Consider the following 19,000-nt stretch of genomic DNA (forward strand, 5'->3'; position numbering starts at 1 on the left):
CCTTGTGTTTGTATTTTTTACTGATGTTTTCCTGTAATTGATATCTACTCTAATAGCGTTGTGGTCAGAAAAGATACTTGAAACAATTTAAATTTTCTTAAATTTACCAACGATTGATTTGTGACCCAAGATAAAATCTATCCTGGAGAATGTTCCATGAGCACTTGTGAAGAATGTGTATTCTGTTGTTTTTGGATGGAATGTCCTATACATATCAATTAAGTCTATTTTGTTAACGTATCATTTAACTTGCATTTCCTTATTTATTTTCATTTTGGATGATCTGTCCATTGGTGAAAGTGGGGTGTTAACATCCCCTACTATGATTGTGTTACTGTCAATTTCCCCTTTATGGCTGTTAGTATTTGCCTTATGTATTGAGGTGCTCCTATGTTGGGTGCATAAATATTTACACTTGTTATATCTTCTTCTTGGATTGATCCCTTCATCATTATGTAGTGTCATTCTTTGTCTCTTGTAATAGTTTTTTATTAAAGTCTATTTTGTCTCATATGAGAACTGCTACTCCAGCTTTCTTCTGATTTCCATTTGCATGGAATATATTTTCCCATCCCCTTACTTGCAGTCTGTATGTGTCCCTAGGTCTGAAGTGGGACTCTTGTACACAGCATATATACAGGTCTTGTTTTCATATCCATTCAGCCAGTCTATGTCTTTTACTTGGAGCATTTAATCCATTTATATTTAAGGTAGTTATTAATATGTATGTTCCTATTACCATTTTCTTAATTGTTTTGGGTTTGTTATTGTAGGAGTTTTCTTTCTCTTGTGTTTCCTGCCTAGAGAAGCTCCTTTAGCATTTGTTGTAAAGCTGGTTTGGTGGTGCTGAATTCTCTTAGCTTTTGCTTGTCTGTAAAAGTTTTAAGTTCTCCATCGAATCTGAATGAGAACCTTGCTGGCTAGAGTAATCTTGGTTGTAGACTTTTCCCCTTCATCACTTTAAATATGTCCTGCCACTCGCTTCTGGCTTGTGGAGTTTCTGCTGAAAGATCAGCTGTTAACCTTATGGTGATTCCCTTGTATGTTGTTTGTTGTTTTTCCCTTGCTGCTTTTAATATTTTTTCTTTGTATTTAATTTTTGATAGTTTGATTAATATGTGTCTTGTCTTGTTTCTCCTTGGATTTATCCTGTATGGGACTCTCTGTGCTTCCTGGAGTTGATTGACTATTTGCTTTCCCATATTAGGGAAGTTTTCAACTATAATCTCTTCAAATATTTTTTCAGTCCCTTTCTTTTTCTCTCCTTCCTCTGGGACTCCTATAGTTCCAATGTTGGTGTGTTTAATGTTGTCCCTGAGGTCTCTGAGACTGTCCTCAATTCTTTTCATTCTTTTTTTTTTTTTTTTTTTGCATTACACAGGCCTCTCACTGTTGTGGTCTCTCCCATTGTGGAGCACAGGCTCCGGATGCCCAGGCTCAGTGGCCATGGCTTATGGGCCCATCCTCTCCCATTCTTTTTTCTTTATTCTGCTCTGTAGTAGTTATTTCCACTATTTTATCTTCCAGGTCACTTATCCATTCTTCTGCCTCAGTTATTCAGCTACTGATCCCTTCTAGAGAATTTTTTGTTTCATTTATTCTGTTATTCATCACTGTTTGTTTCCTCTTTAGTTTTTCTAGGTCCTTGTTAAACGTTTCTTGTATTTTCTCCGTTCTATTTCCAAGATTTTGGATCATCCTTACTATCATTATTCTGAATTCTTTTTCAGGTACACTGCCTATTTCCTCTTCAATAGGCAGGTTTTACCTTGCTCCTTTATCTGCTGTGTGTTTCTCTGTCTTGTCATTTTGCTTAACTTACTGTGTTTGGGGTCTCCTTTTCACAGGTGCAGGTTCGTAGTTCCTGTTGTTTTTGGTGTCTGCCCCCAGTGGCTAAGGTTGGTTCCGTAGGTTGTGTACACTTTTTGGTGGAGGGGACTAGTGCCTGTGTTCTGGTGGATGAGGCTGGATCTTGTCTTTCTGGTGGGCAGGTCCATGTCTGGTGGTGTGTTTTGGGGTGTCTATGTACTTATTATGATTTTAGGCAGCCTCTCTGCTAATGGGTGGCATTGTGTTCCTGTCTTGCTAGCTGTGTGGCATAGGGTATCCAGCACTGTAGTTTGCTGGTCGTTGAGTGGAGCTGGGTCTTGGCGTTGACATGGAGATCTCTGGGAGATTTTCGCCATTTGATATTACGTGGAGCTGGGAGGTCTCTTGTGGACCAACGTCGTGAACTTGGCTCCCTCACCTCAGAGGCACAGACCTGACGCCTGGCTGGAGCACCAAGAATCTGTCATAATCCACACAGCTCAGAATAAAAGGGAGAAAAAAAAGAAAGAAAAAAAGAAGATAAAATAAAGTAAAAGAAAGTTATTAAAATAAAAATTAATTATTAAAGATAAAGAAAGAAGAGAGCAACCAAACCAAAAAACAAATCCACCAATGATAACAAGCGTTAAAAACTATACTTAAAAAAAAAAAGCACAGACTGAACCCTAGGTCAAATGGTAAAAGCAAAGCTGTACAGACAAAATCACACAGAGAACTATACACATATACACTCACAAAAAGAGAAAAAGGGGAAAAAATATATATATATCATTGCTCCCAAAGTCCACCTCCTCAATTTTGGGATGATTTGTTGTCTATTCAGGTATTCCACAGTTGCAGGGTACATCAAGTTGATTGTGGAGATTTAATCCGCTGCTCCTGAGCCTGCTCGAGAGATTTCCCTTTCTCTTCTTTGTTCGCACAACTCCTGGTGTTCAGCTTTGGATTTGGCCCCGCCTCTGTGTATAGGTTGCCTGAGAGCATCTGTTCTTCGCTCAGACAGGACGGGGTTAAATGAGCAGCTGCCTCAGGGGCTCTGGCCGGTGGGGAGGGAGGGGTACGGAATGCGGGGCGAGTCTGTGGCGGCAGAGGCCACCGTGACGTTGCACCAGCCTGAGGCACGCCGTGTGTTCTCCCGGGGAAGTTGTCCCTGGATCATGGAACCCTGGCAGTGGCGGGCTGCACAAGCTCCCAGAAGGGGAGGTGTGGATAGTGACCTGTGCTTGCACATAGGCTTCTCGGTGGCTGCAGCAGCAGCCTTAGCGTCTCATGCCTGTCTCTGGGGTCCACGCTGAAAGCCGCGGTTCGCGCCCATCTCTGGAGCTCCTTTAAGCGATGCTCTTAATCCCCCCTCCTCGCACACCAGGAAACAAAGAGGCAAGGAAAAGTCTCTTGCCTCTTCGGCAGCTCCAGACTTTTTCCCAGACTCCCTCCCGGCTAGCTGTGTTGCATTAGCCCCCTTCAGGCTGTGTTCACACAGCCTACCCCAGTCCTCTCCCTGGGATCTGACCTCGGAAGCCAGAGCCTCAGCTTCTCACCCCCACCCATCCCGGCTCGTGAACAGACAAGTCTCTCGGGCTGGTGAATGCTGGTCGGCACCAATCCCCTCTGCAGGAATCTCTCCGCTTTGCCCTCTGCACCCCTGTTGCTGCGCTCTCCTCAGAACCATTTTTTTTTTTTAAGATTCCATATATATGTGTTAGCATATGGTATTTGTTTTTCTCTTTCTGACTTACTTCACTCTGTATGACAGACTCTAGGCCCATCCACCTCACTACAAATAACTCAATTTCATTCCTTTTTATGGCTAATATTCCATTGTATATATGTGCCACATCTTCTTTATCCATTCATCTATCGATGGACACTTAGGTTGCTTCCATGTCCTGGCTATTGTAAATAGAGATGCAATGAACATTGTGGTAAATGATTTTTTTTTTTTTTTTTTTTTTTTGCGGTACACAGGCCTCTCACTGCTGTGGCCTCTCTCATTGCGGAGCGCAGGCTCCAGACGCACAGGCTCAGCGGCCATGGCTCCCGGGCCCAGCCACTCCATGGCATGTGGGACCCTCCTGGACTGGGGCACGAACCCGTGTCCCCTGCATCGGCAGGCAGACTCTCAACCACTGTGCCACCCGGGAAGCCCTAAATGACTCTTTTTGAATTAGGACATAGAGTTTTTAAAAAGTAGTCCATCATTATCCTTTTAATATCCATGGGATATGTACCTTTCACTTCTGATATTAGTAATTCGTACTCACACTGGGTTTTTGTTAGCCTGGCTAGAGGCTTACTGATTTTATTCTTCTCAAAGAACCAGATTTTGGTTTTGTTGACTTTATTAGTTTCATATTTTCATTGAGTTCTGCTCTAATTTTCATTATTTCTTTTCTTCTGTGTACTTTGGATTCAATTTGCTCTTCTTTTTCTACTGTCCTAAGGTGGAAGCTCAGATGATAGATTTTAGATCTTTCTTCTTTTCCAACAAATGCATTCAATGCTATAAATTTCCTTCTAAGCACTGCTTTTGTTGTGTCCCACAAATTTTGATAAGTTTTGTTTTCAGGTTCGTTTCGTTCAAAATATCTTTAAATTTTTCTTGAGATTTCTTCCTTGATCCACATGTTATTTAGAAATGTGCTGTTTAATCTTCAAGTATTTGGGGATTTTCCAGCTATCTTTCTGTTACTGATTTCTAGTTTAATTCCACTGTGGTCTCAGAGAAGACACTGTATCAACTCCATTTTTTAAAATTTGTTAAGGTATGATTTATGACCTAGAATGTGGTCTATCTTGTTGAACCATCCAATGTGAGTTTGAGAAGAATGTGTATTCTCCTGCTGTTGGATGAAGTAGACTATAGATGTTCCTTATATCTAGTTGACTGATGATATTATTAAGTTCAACTCTGTCCTTACTGATTTTCTGCCTGCTGCATCTGTCCATTTCTGATGGGGGGTGGGGAGGGTGCTGAATTCTCCAACTATAATAGTGGTTCATCCATTTCTCCTTACAATTCTAACACTTTTTGTGGTTCTATCAGTATTTTGATGCTATGTTGTTAGGCACATATATGTTAAGGATTACAGTGTCTTCCTGGAGAACTAACCCCTTCAACATTATGTAATTCCCCTCTTTATCCCTGATAAATTTCTTTACTTTGAAGTCTGTCCTGTCTGCAATTAATATAGCTACTCCCACTTTCTTTTGATTAGGGTTAGTATGGTATATCTTTCTCCATCCATTTACTATTAATCTATATGTGTCTTTATATATAAAGTGGTTTTCTTGTAGACAACATACAGTTGTGTTTTGTTTTTTTATCCAGTCTGGCAATATCTGTCTTTTAATTGGTTCATTAAGACCACTGACCTTCAAAGTAATTATTGATATACTTGGATTAGTATCTACCATATTTGTCACTGTTTCCTATTTGTTACCCTTATTAGTTGTTCCAATTTTTGTCTTCCACTATTTTTCTGTCTTTGTGGTTTTAATTGAGTACTTTATGTGATTCTATTCTCTATCATTTCTTAGCATACTAGGTATACTTTTTTTTTGCTTTTTTTAGTGGCTGCCCTAGAGTTTGCAACATACATTTATAACTAATCCACTCCTACTTTCAAATAACACTATACCACTTCATGCATAGTGTAAATACCTTACAATAACAAAATAATCCTAATTCCTCCTTCCCATCCCAAGTATTATGGCTGTCTTTCATTTCACTTATATATAAGCATACATAAAAATATGTACACACACACAGGATATATACATGAGTGTACATAATCAAATACATTGTTGCTATTATCGTTTTCAATAAACCATTATCCATTAAATCAATTAAGAATGAGAAAAATAAAAGTTTTCATTTTATCTTCACTCATTCTTTCCCCAATGCTCTTTCTTTCTCTATGTAGATCCAAGTTTCTGACCTATATCATACTTTCCTTCTCAGTCTATTGGCAACACATTCCATCAATTTTTGTTTGTCTGACAAAGACTTTATTTCTCCTTCACTTTTGAGGGATATTTTCACAGGGTTCAGAATTCTAGGTTTATGAGGGGTTTTTTCATCATTCATTCTGCTTGGTGTTCTCTGAGCTTCCTGGATCTGTCATTTGGTGTCTGACATTAATTTCGGGAAATTCTCAGTCATTGTTTCAAAAATTTCTTCTATTCCTCAGTCCCTTTCTTCTCCTTCCCATTATATGTATGTTACACCTTTTGTAGTGGTCCCAAAATTCTTGACTATGCTGTTTACTTTTTTTTTCAGTCTTTGTTCTCTTTGCTTTTCACTTTTAGAGATTTCTATTGACATAAACTCAAGTTCAGAGATTCTTTCTTCAGTTGTGTTCAGTCTTTTAATAAGCCCATCAAAGTCATTCTTCATTTCTGTCATAATGTTACTAAACTCTAGAATCTCTTCTTGGTCCTTGCTTAGGATTTCTATCTTTCTGCTTACATTGCCCGTCTGTTCTTGTATGCTGTCTACTTTACTCATTAGAGCTCTTAGCACATTATTAATAGTTGCTTTAAATTCCCAGTCTGATAATTCCAAGATCCCTGTCATGTCTGGTTCTGATGCTTGCTCTGTCTCTTCCAATTGTGTTTCCTGCCTCTTGGTATGCCTTGTCTCTTTCTTCTTGATTGTCAGGTATAATGTACTGGGTAAAAGGAACTGAGGTAAACAGGACTGTACTAATGTGGTGCTAAGTTGGCAAGGAAGGAGAAGCATTTTATAGCCCTCTGATTAGGTCTTGGTCTTTCACTGAGCCTGTACCTCTGGACCATGAACTTCACATGTACTTCTCAGTCCCCACCCCACCTTACATGGGACAGGATGGCTAGAGTGAGCTCGAGTTGGGTACTTCCCTTCCCCCAGGTCAGTTAGGTTCTGGCTAAACAGTTTGTCCTGACGACAGACCTTGTTAAAAACAGAATGTTCTAGCATATGTCAAAATTATTCCTTTTCCTCTGCCACTACCAGGATCATGAGATTTTTTTTGTTTCCTATATTCTCTGTGAGAACCTCATAGGGATTTGGGAGGTAAAATTCACAAGTGTGAAGGCCCCTCAATGAGTGGGTCCTCCTGGAGTTTGTAACCCTCAGAAATGTCCACACTGAACTTCCAGAATTTGTCAGTTACAGTTCAGGTTTTTCTACAACCAACAATGGTTCCCAAGACTGCTGCTGTTCTGATAAGTTGCGATTCTCTGTATTTGCTTGTCAGTCTCTCCAATTGGTGGGGGGGTGGGGGGGGGGCAGTCATCTGCTCTGTGACCTACTTTCTCTAACGGATCTAAGAAAGAGTTGTTGATTTTTCAGTTTGTTCAGCTTTTTACTTGTTGTTAGGATGGAGGGACAACTTCCAAACTTCTTACATGCTGGTCTGGAAACTAGAAGTCTTAACTTTTGAACTTGCTAAACAACCAATTCACTATTCAGCAAACGCAATTTTTTAGGGGGTGGGGGGGCTATGTTGGGTCTTCATTGCTGCACGCAGGCTTTCTCTAGTTGTGTCCAGAGGGGACTACTCTTTGTTGCAGTACACTGGCTTCCCATTGTGGTGGCTTCTCTAGTTGCAGAGCACGGGCTCTAGGCACGCAGGCTTCAGTAGCAGCACGTAGGCTCGGTAGTTGTGGCTCACGGGCTCTAGAGCACAGGCTCAGTAGTTGTGGCACATGGGCTTAGCTGCTCCGTGGCATGTGGGATCTTCCCGGACCAGGGATCGAACCTGTGCCCCTGCATTGGCAGGCAGCTTCTAAACCACTGCACCACCAGGGAAGTCCCAAACAGGCAAATTAATATCAAAAAGCAAGAATTTATCCTACCTTACACCTCATGGCAACCAAATAGTTGATACAGGAAAAATTTTTATTGAAAAACTCCAGCTAACAATTGCATCAGAAATGACAGAAGTAAAATATTGCCATTTTACAACCTCCACTGAGCTAATGGATCTAAGCGGTGAATATGAAGTGTTGCTAAAACTATTAGGGGAAAGGCTGAAAAGAAACTTTTTTAATTGAGCAGGCTGGCAACACTGGAACCTATTAGTCAAGTTTAACATCAGAAGAAGATAAACAAGCAGACATTATATACCTCTTGATATGAAACAACAGGAAGTCTATACCAGCACCTATGATGTATTCTTGTCCAAAATAAACAGCCAAAATCTTATCAAGTCTCTAGATCTAACTTCCAGTTTGCAAGAAAATAGGAGGATGAAGGAATATGTGAAACTGCATCACAAGCTGCTAACAGGAAAATCCAAAATGAAGGAATTAAATGCTATAGAATAAACTACCCAGTTTCTCCCACAAATAAATGGCATTTTAAAAGTGGGGTGGTGAGGGGAACCTAGAGATTAAGAGATTATTCAAATGCAACATATGAGCCAGGTTTGGATCATGATTCAAATGAAACAACTGTAAAAAAACATTTAACAATCATTTGAGCATAGTCAGGATAATTAATAATATTAAGGAATTATTGTTATTTTAGGTGGTTAATGATAACATAGTTTTTTTAAAAAGAGTACTTATTTTAGCAATATATACTAAAATATTTATGGATAAAATAATAACTGGAATTTTCTTTAAAATTATCCAGTGTAGAAGAAAAGTAGGTGAGAGTATAGATGAAAAAAAAAGAAAGAAAATATTGACTATGTGGATGGATAGGTCAATGGGAGTTCATTTAACTATTCTCTCTTCTGTACATTTGCAAATTTTCATAACAAAACCCATTGTAAAAAGTTATCCAGAAGAGACAGACTCTGTGAAAAAAATTTAGAAATATTCCAACTAATTTATTTTGCCTATTTTTATTATATGCATAGAATTAAACGATGCAAATTAATTTTCTAAAAGCCTAAAAGAGCTATTTCAGTGAGTAAAAAATAAAAATTCTAAGTGATAAGAAAGCATTGTATCATCGTTTAATTGGCAGCATTTTTTTCTTTCATGAGAGTATATAAAGTAACAGTATATCTTATAATCAATAATGTTGTACATTCAGTAAAAATAAGATACCACTTATTAGAGACACTGAAATCTATTTCTTGCCAGGAAATGGTGACTAAACAATTTTTAAAGTCAAACAAGATAAAGTATTTCAGTGAATTTAAAAATCAAATTAAAGAAAGAATTCCAGAACGGAAAGACAAACCTTGATCATCTCTGCCTCTATCTGCTGATGAACACCTATATAACTCTTCTTCACCTGCTGCTTGTCTTTGATCATCATGGTGAGCCTGTGTAAGGGCCCAGAATTTAGGTCCTCTGCATGTGTCTTCATTATCCTACTAAGTTGTTCCGTCTGCTGAATCATAAGTAGCCAAGACTTTTTAAAAAATAAGAAATAAAATTAGCACTTGTATTAGAGGTTTCCACTTAGCTGTCTTCAGGAACTTTAAATATTTAGTTTTACACAAATTATTACATTAATATAAAAATGGCAGGTTTCTGGCAATTATGCAAGGAGCTATATGAGTGGTTCATATTTAATATCTTTAAATTCAAGAACAAATGCTTCAAAATTCAGTAATCAGAGACTGCAGAATTCTAGGACAGGATTAAGGGACTCTGAGAAGCCACACTTGCAGTCTTCATTTTACCACTTCTTGTTTGTTTTTCAACACACTGATATATTGCTTCTGCCCAAACCATTCTATTGCCTTAGTAAGGTTAACACTTCCTAATGATCAAATGCAACAGAAATTTACCCATCTTCATTCTTAACCTGTTTCTCTGAGGCATCCGATCCTACTGACTCACTTCTTCCTGAAACCCTCTTTTTTGGTTTCTATGGCTTCTCATCTTCCAACATGCTGGCTTGCCTTCCTCCCTTCCTAAAAATTCCTTCTCAAACTTTATACCTGCTCTTCTTTTGCTCTCTATGTCTTAAATACTTGTATTCTCTACATTTCTATCTTATCTCTTTTCTTAATAAATACCATTAGTTCTCAATGAGTTTTCTAGCCCAACACATTGCCTCAATAGCAGACACACATAATGGTGGGTTTGGGACAAGTGGGCATATGGATACTGCTGGAAGAACAAGTCATCTGTTTTTAGACTTTCTACCTTATTAATACTGAAAAAAAATAAAAGGAATGCTCTTCACTACAGGTCTTCAAAATTCTATTCAGAAACAGGTATTGGAGACTTTCCATGGTCAGAGAGGATCCATGGTAAAAATACAAAAAATAGACAAGGTATAGTGTCAGATATTTCACAAGAGTAATTTTCTACACTATTACCTTTGATCTGTGAATGAACAGAATTTCTGTTTCTGTTAGTAGTCCAAAATAATCCTAAATCAAAATTTAATAGGTATCTAAATCAAAAGTATAGACTAAAGGAAGCAAATTCTTAGTCAGAACTCACCAGGGTCTAACTTAGTAATCCTGCTTTTTGATACACTGCAATACGTTTTTTTAAAAAAGTAATCTTTGAGGACATTTCTTTAGGGAAAAGGGTCATTTTTAGTTGTGAGATGCTATTATGAACATGAAATAAGATAGATGGCCTACGAACTCATCATATTTACTTTCAAATTCAATAACCTCAGTACTAAGATGCTCGATACCACAAAGCCATTTAAAACTAATGTAGCTCCTCCATTAAAATATTAAATTTAACAAAGATGAAAACAAGAAAAACTATACAAATGTGGATTAAAAACATAATTTAAATTGCCCTAGTAATTCTTGTAGCTTTGCCTTTTTCATTTGATATTTTCACTCTAAAAAATACCATGTTAGAAAAACACTGTTATAGCATGTGCAGAATATTAAGACTACCAAAAATAAAGTGAGAGGAATCTGTTTCTTTCTCAAAAAACAAATATTCTCTATCTTCAAAAAGCAAATACTCTCTAAGTGCTTTGTAGCAATAAATTTTTGTGATTCTATGTAGGAGTCCTTGCAGCCTAGGGAGAAGCCTTCTTAGAAGCTAACATTAAAGATCACACAACTAGGTCAGATTGCCCTTCACCTCCCAGGAGGGCACATCTCATCCTGTCTAATAGCCCTGTTCACTGCAGTCACTGTGCAAAGTCAAAACCTCCCAAGGTATATATTATCACCCCAACTGTCAACCCCATATTGCCCTCAATATCTCCTATTCTGACCCAGGACACTATCTATAGAATCCTGTACTCTCAAGAACTCTTGCTCTATGATTAGAAAACTCCTTATACTTCTTATCAGAACTTTCCACTTGTCTTCTATCTGTAACAAAAACCTGGCTTGATCCTACTAAAAACAACCTAATACTGCTAATAAATATGCCCTCTCTTCCTAGAAGTCTCTGTTCTTCTGAAGCTCAAGTCACCCTTGCACATGAACAATCCATCAGAAACTCCTTCTGATTCTCCCTCCAAAGTCTACCACAAATCTACCCACTTCTCTTCATATTCACTGCCACCCCTTTTGGAAGATATGATTATCTCTGGCTTAGACTGTTGCAGCACCTCCTAATTGGTGTCCTCTCTTCTACTCATGCTCCTTTCCAAACCATTCTCCTTAAAGTAGCAAAAGAAATTGTCATCTCCTGCATAAAATCCTACACTGGCTTTCCTTTTCATTTAAAGAAAAATCCAAACTTCCTTCTAAGACCTATAGTGTCTCAGATTATGTGTCCTCTGTCTATCCTTTCAACTTCTGTTTTTGCCATTATCTACCCTGCTAAATAACTTCTAGTAGCACTGGTCTTCCTTTAATTTCCTAAACATTCTCTCTTCCTGGGAGCTCATCCTCTCTTTCACATAGCAAGATCCACCTCTTCCTTTAGGAATCAGCTAAATCTCATGTAGGTCTAATGCTTGCTATTCTTTATCTTAGCACTTAAAACAACTATTTATTTGTATGTATAACATTTTTTTTAATGTCTCCCCAACTACAGTGGAAGCTCCATAAGGGTAGTACTGTGTCTCTGTGTTCACTATTTTAGGTATTCCCTGTGATGCCTAAAATAATAGCTACTAAATATTCTTTGAAAGAAGGAAGGGTGAGAGGGAGGGAAAGAGGAACAAATGTAGAATAAAACCATTAAGTGAAAATATGCCATTAAAAGATTTTTTTAATTGTTTCAAACTGGAATTAGATAGCATAGAACAATGCCAATTATGATGGGGAAGGAAAATTAACAAGTCTATCTTCAACTGATAAAACAACAGAGGGATTAGAGCAGCACACAATGCAATAAGAAGCACTGGCCTAAAAGGAATGAGTGAGTGTGCAAGAAAATGTTTGGGTGGTGTATAACTTGAATTAGACGCATGGCTGGAATATTTCTTAAAAAGAGAGATGAGTAAAACGTTAACAGATGCTTAATAAACAAACAAAGAGAAAAGATGCATTTCAACATTTATAATTAAACTGATATAGCACTTTGCAGATATGGCTCTTTAGTTCAGGCATAGCAGTGGCCAAAGCATAGATAAATTATTTGTTGATTAGGATAATTTGTGGAAGATAATTCCTTATCTGCAGACCATCTCATCTGCAGACCATCTGCAGACATTCAAATTGCTTTATTACACAGAATCCTGCTTAAGGGATTAATAATGTTCCTCATAATGGAATTTTACCAGTAGTCAGAGTCACTGATGCTGAAAGCTACAGACAGGTTAAGAAATAATAAAAAGTGAAAATATCTGAAGTTAATTTTAGAAAAATCTAATCACAGGCAAAGAATATTAATACAATTTGAAAATAAAACCATTGTGGTTAAGTTTACAAAATAGAAAAAAAGTATCTTAACTTCTGAGAGAAGAGCTACAAAAATGTGAAAGTAGGAATAACTTAACTATAATAAACTAGACAAAAATCCCAAAGGATACTAACAAAATCAGGAGTGAGCAATGGATAAGAAGTATGCTCATTTCCTCACCTTTCATACATAAGAGTCAATAGACAGCTTTAGTTATAAAATTTGTAAATAAAGAGATACAGATTTAAGCTTATAATTTTTAAGTTTCAAAAGTTAAACAAGTGAATGTTTAGAAAAAAACAGACTATATAGACCTTCTGAATTATAAAAATAATTTTTAAAGAAAGTTAACATTGTCCACTAGAAAAAGAAAACAAAAGAAACTTAAAATGATTAAAATTAAAAATAAGCTGCAAAATAAAAATTATACTAAACACATCTGTTAAATATTATATGTAAACTTTATGTGTTAAACATCTATGAAAAGGAAAACATTATCAAATCAGAGGGGAAAAAACTTCACTATACACAAAATGAGAAACATCAGTAGAATAAAATAACATGTAACAACAACAGAAAAGATAGGGAAACCCCTCCCCCAGAAAAATATGAACAGTAAGATACAGCAGTCATTATATTCAAATGATAAAAAACTGAATTCTAGACACAAAATATAAAACAAAGAAGGGCACAGTATGTTGCCAAAGAATATCACTCAGAATGAATATATAACTGTTGTGATTCTTTTCATTCCAGAAAACAGTACATCCAAACAGAAAGCAAAAATGGTGGAAAATGCAATGAGAAATCAAAAGTAGTAGTAGAATTAAATATACTCATCTCTACCTGTGAGAGACTAGACTAAAAAAAAATAATAATACAGAGTACCTGAATAAGTAATTTAATAATGAATATGTTTGACCTATCATCATATATAAAACTCTATATAGTACAGGTCTAAAAATACCTATTTTAAAAGAATATTTTTAAAAATTAGATAATATTGGGCTATAAGAAATTTCATAAATTTCCTCAAAAATAGAAATAGTGCATACTAACCACACTATCTAGCCTCTTTCAAATAAAGGAAAAAATCCTTATCAGAATTTTTTAAAGGAAAAAAATCAAATCATTCCTAAAAAATGCATAGGCCAAAAAAGTTAAGTTTTTAAACTAAAAGAAGACCTAGAAATAACAGTAAATAAAACACTGACCATCAAGCTCCATGATACACAGTTCAATATGCTCAGATTCACAAACTTTACACTATTTCTAAGTAAGAAAATTTTTAAATAAATTTATTAAAATACAATTTTAGAAGTTAGAAAAGGAAGAACAATATAAAACCAAGGAAAGTACAAAGAAGGAATTGAAAAGAAAAAATGAAAAATATTTATTAATTAGACAAAAATAAAAATAGAAAAAATGTTGACAGCATTAAAAAGGAGAGCTTAACAATAACAAAGGAAATAACAAAGGAAATAAAGTATATAAAATCGACACTTAGAACTAACCATAAATTAAGACAAAATTGCAAAAACTGAGAGAAGCATCTGAAAATAAATGAAGTAGCTTTTTTTTCTTTTAAAGAGAAATGCAAATTAGCAAAATTGACATTCCAAGAGACTGCATACAGATCATTCCATTTTTTGCTCACAGGTACATTCCCAGCCCTTTACCTGCTGGGACCTGATCTCTGCAAACTGTATTTCCCAGGCTCTCCCTTGCTAACTGGCTTTTGGCTTTATTGGGCAATGGGAGGTACTGGCACAAGGCTGAAGGGAAGGAAGAAGGGAGAAGCCAGGATATATTTCTCTCTCCCTCTCAGATTCTTTCTTTCCTCTGTCTCTCTGCTTGTAATAAGCCCTCCTCCTCCTTTTGTGGCTTCCAGATGGTAGAGGCTCCACATAGTTACTAATGTCTGAAGTGCCTTATCTTTCTCTGTTTGCTCTCAGCTCTTCTAAAACTTTTGAACATATTTACCCCAATTAAATCCTATTTATTGAAGTACCTAGTGTAGGTTCTGTTTTCCTGACTGAATCCTAACTTTTACAGATAGGAAATTCAAAGAGACGAATAACCATGGAATACATGGTTATCATAAATCAATTATCAATAAAATACCTCTAATAAAGTACAAAGCTCAAACATTTTTTCCTAATGAATAATTTCAAACCTTTATGAATCAGATGCCTTTGGTATTATCTAAGTTGTTTCTAAGAATGGAGACTGAAAACAAAGTTCCTAAAATCACCATAACACAGATAACAAAAAATGATGAAGATACTACAAAATTAAATTCATTTATAAATACCAATGCAAAAGTCTTAAGTAAAATATTAATTGCGCAAAATTGCCCATTAAAAGAAAAACATCTCATAATCAGTTTGGGAACATTTCAAAAATGAATATTTAATAGTTAAACATAGAAGTATTCCCATATAAGTCAAACACAAACCAAGCTGTTTAATATCAGCAATGTTATTTAACATTATTTCTGAGATGCCTCTGAAGATAATGATTTGAAAGGAAAAGGCTTACCCTTTCTAATAATAAAAAAATACAAATGAAGCCATTTGAAATTATTTTTCATGTATCAGATTGACAAAATTAAATAAAACAACCACACACTGTAGGTAAGTGTATATGGGAACAGGCTCTCTAATGCACTGTTAGTGGAAATGTAAATTATTGAAAAACAAATTTGGTAATAGCTACTAAAATTCTAAGTGGGCAAACTTTATACCCAGAAATTCTACTTCTTAGAATTTATCTCACAAAAAATATTTTCACAAGAATTCAGATTTTATTTATAAGGATATTTATCACAATCTTAAGAGCAAAAAGAGTTCAATTTAAAAAACTGAAGAAATGAATTATAAAATGATATGCAGCTATTAAAAAAAGTAAAGTAACTGCAAGTGAAATGATACAGAGAAAGCCCAGAATACATAACTAAGTAAAAAAGCCAAATTTCAGAACACTTTATAGAGTACAAAGTTATTTCTGTAAGTGAAATAAATGTCTTGTGTGGGCATATGCATTAAAAAAAAAAATACAGAGAAGAAAATTAGGATGACTATACATGAAATGTGGAAAAGATAACAAATTATTTTTTTCTCCTCAAACCTGAAATGCCTTGTAAAAATGTAAATATTAGAACTAATCCAAAACAAAATTATTTCTCAATTCCATCCACTCAATTCCAACTCAAATTCCATCCACAAGCTGCTCAAAATACTAACCTGAAATGCCTTGTAAAAATGTAAATATTAGAACTAATCCAAAACAAAATTATTTCTCAATTCCATCCACTCAATTCCAACTCAAATTCCATCCACAAGCTGCTCAAAATACATACACACTGTGACCTAACACCACGATAGCACTTCTAAACATAGGGCTTACTAAAATACGAAACACCAGCCTTTACATCACTCCAAATTTAGGACAGATGCTTCCATGTAATTAAATTGCAGCTCTCATATGGAACAGGGAACAATCATCACACTACAAGCCAAAACTATATCTAAAATAAAATAATACAGAACAAGATGAGTTATTTTTTAATCATTACGTGATAGTGTGAAAAATATAAAACAATATCTACTCAAAGGTAGTAGGAAATATTAGCAGCTCCTCCATAAAGTGGTAAAAACTCACTAGTTTAACTTACTTTGGGGAAATAGTCTAAATTAATTTTTAAAAATTAAATGTTAGAATTTTCCACAGAAAGTAATTTATTCCATTCAGGTATATATAATAGCAACAGGTATGAAATGTAAAGATCCTATCACACTGCTTATATTTCCATATATTAGTAATTGTAATTAACAAATTAATCATGCATATTATCAGGTACTCAGAAATGAGATGAAGGAAACAAGAAAACACTGGTTTTCTTGATTGACTGATTGATTCCTTTGTACCAGGAACAATGTTAGAAAGAGGAGATAAAATAACCAGCAAAGTAAAGGACCTCTTCTGACCATGACATACTTTACTAACTGGAATCAAACTCATCTTCCCATTGAAAACAACTAGAAAATGGGGCATCATGTATGACACTCTTTTCATATATTGGACAGCAGGCAGCACAGGGCTGGAATCCCAAAGAGAAGTGAAAGGCCTAAAACTGCCCCAGTTGTCTTCCTGGAGTTATTTTCTTAAGGGAAGTACAGGGAGAAAATCAGAGATAAACAGACTTAGAAGTCATAGTAAAAAGTTTGATATATACCAATTACAATGCCCAATCAGAAATTTTAGGCAGGGGACTTGGCCATTACAGGGGTTAAATTAAAAGGTCAAGAAGAAAACTCTCTGGGCCTCACATAGCTTATACTTGTTTACATTTTTTTATTAAAATAATAATGCAAACCCTCACCTGATCTGAATTATCTTAAATTCTAAATATGTAGTCTGATTTCTTAAGTGCTAATTACGTCTTCCCAGAAGAAAAATAAAATGCTACTGGGAAAATCTTTAAAAATAAGATCAGCCAAGATGGAGTAACAGGGACCAAATTTACCCTTCTACCTGAAACAAGCAAAAAATGGACAAAAGATATGGAACAACAGTTTTCAAGACACTGTTTATCAGCCAAAGAAGAACAGTGATCACCAAGAAAAGGAAACAAACAAGGTGAGCCCTACAATTGCCCTGACTTACTGACTTGAGAGACTGCAGCACAGGAAGGAGAAACTGAAGGAGACACCAGCAGAATCCCTGGGGTGAGGAGACAAAGCTGAGAGTCAGGAAAGAGCAAGGCAACTAGAGTTCATGGGACAGACTACTGGAGAGGACAGAGGTACACAGAGAGAAGCCCAGAGATCTGCAGTGAGCCCCGCTCCATCCAGGATTCAGCACAACACTGATCAGTGCATGCCCGGGAGAAAACTACAGGAGCTGGGCAAAGAACTGGCTGAAAAGACTAAAGGGAACAGGACCTGGTGCTCACCCATGGTTGGAAATACTGCCCGTTCCCACCAGCCACACGGAAAAACTCAAAATTTATGGGGCATGGGGTAGAATAGTCAAAAAAGTTTTACCGTCCTAGTGGGGAGTAATTAGCCCTGGAGTTAACACTGTTCTGGTCCTGCCTAACAAATCTTAAACTCAGAATCCAAAAGATCAAACTCTTTCCAAGTAACGTAACTGTGTCCCCAAACAAAACTCAACAACACATAGCAACACAAACTATCAAAAATGAAGCAGAGAGAAAAAAAAAATTTTTTTAATAAACAGAGTATCACTGAACTTTAGGACTTTTAGAGATCTAATATGTGTATAATTAGAAACATCATAGGAGACAGAGAGGAATAGGAAAAGTATTTGAAGAAATAATGGCTGAAAATATTCAAAACTTGATGAAAATGAAAAATCCACAGAATCAAGAAGCTCAATAAATCCCAGCACAAGAAGCATGAAAACAAACAAACAAAAAAAAAACCCCACACTATCAGTACCGTATCTGAGTCAAACAGCCTTCCAACATTCAAATGTTTTATAATGATAATATAATAGTTTTCACAAACTGATTACATATATGAAACCCATCAATTCTATAACTCATTTTGATGAGTTTCTGGATAACTTATTTTTTTCTTACAGCATTTAAAATTTCCTCCCCTGTAAATATAGCAGGAATTGACTAGTCTCCTCTGCATGGTTTATATCCCAGTATCCAGAAATCTCTACAGGTATGATCTCATCTGGTGGAGATTTGCAAAGAACCAAAGGACTGAGTTTACTTAGTGAGTGAGCAAGAAATGGATCATCTGAGTTAAATATGTCCTTTAATTTCAGGGGATTTCGGCTTCTCTAATTAAGCCTTTCTAACAATGAAACGGTTGAGGGACTTCCCTCGTGGCACAGTGGTTAAGAATCTGCCTGCCCATGCAGGGGATATGGGTTCAATCCCAGGTCCGGGAAGATCCCACATGCTGCAGAGCAACTAAGCCTGTGCGCCACAACTACTGAGCCTGTGCTCTAGAACTGAGCCTGCCTGCCACAACTACTGAAGCCCCCACGCCTAGAACCCGTGCTCTGCAACAAGAGAAGCCACCGCAATGAGAAGCCCACACACCGCAACAAAGAGAAGCCCCTGCTTGCCACAACTAAAGAAAGCCCGTGCACAGCAATGAAGACCCAATGCAGCCAAAAATAAATAAATTAAAAATAAATTTATTAAAAAAGAAAGAAAGGGTTGAAACTTTTTAGACCCTGTTATTCAAGTACTATAAATTCTCATATTATCAAACACTAACATCACAATCAAAACAAATCCTGAATAAAAATACTATGTAGACAAAAAAAATGACTAAATATTTTTAAATAAAATAGAATCAAAATAATCAAAGTCAATATCTGGGTTCTAAAGAGTGGTACCAAATATGCTGAGCCACATCATCTCAGTCATTGCCCAATCTCAGCAGTAAGAAGAAAG

At 36.2% G+C, this 19,000-nt stretch overlaps 1 protein-coding gene across 7 annotated transcripts in view; it reads right to left on the reverse strand.

Annotated features, from left to right (window-relative positions):
• FER (FER tyrosine kinase) overlaps positions 1-19,000 on the reverse strand; it is a 468,208-nt gene that overhangs the window by 383,529 nt on the left and 65,679 nt on the right. For all 7 annotated transcript variants that reach the window (XM_069540597.1, XM_069540596.1, XM_069540595.1 and 4 more), the window contains one exon: positions 9,008-9,181. In XM_069540597.1, the coding sequence (XP_069396698.1) occupies positions 9,008-9,181 (174 nt within the window). The remainder of the gene's footprint in view (positions 1-9,007; positions 9,182-19,000) is intronic.

Source organism: Delphinus delphis, chromosome 3 (assembly GCF_949987515.2).
Source record: "Delphinus delphis chromosome 3, mDelDel1.2, whole genome shotgun sequence".
Classification (NCBI taxonomy): domain Eukaryota; kingdom Metazoa; phylum Chordata; class Mammalia; order Artiodactyla; family Delphinidae; genus Delphinus; species Delphinus delphis.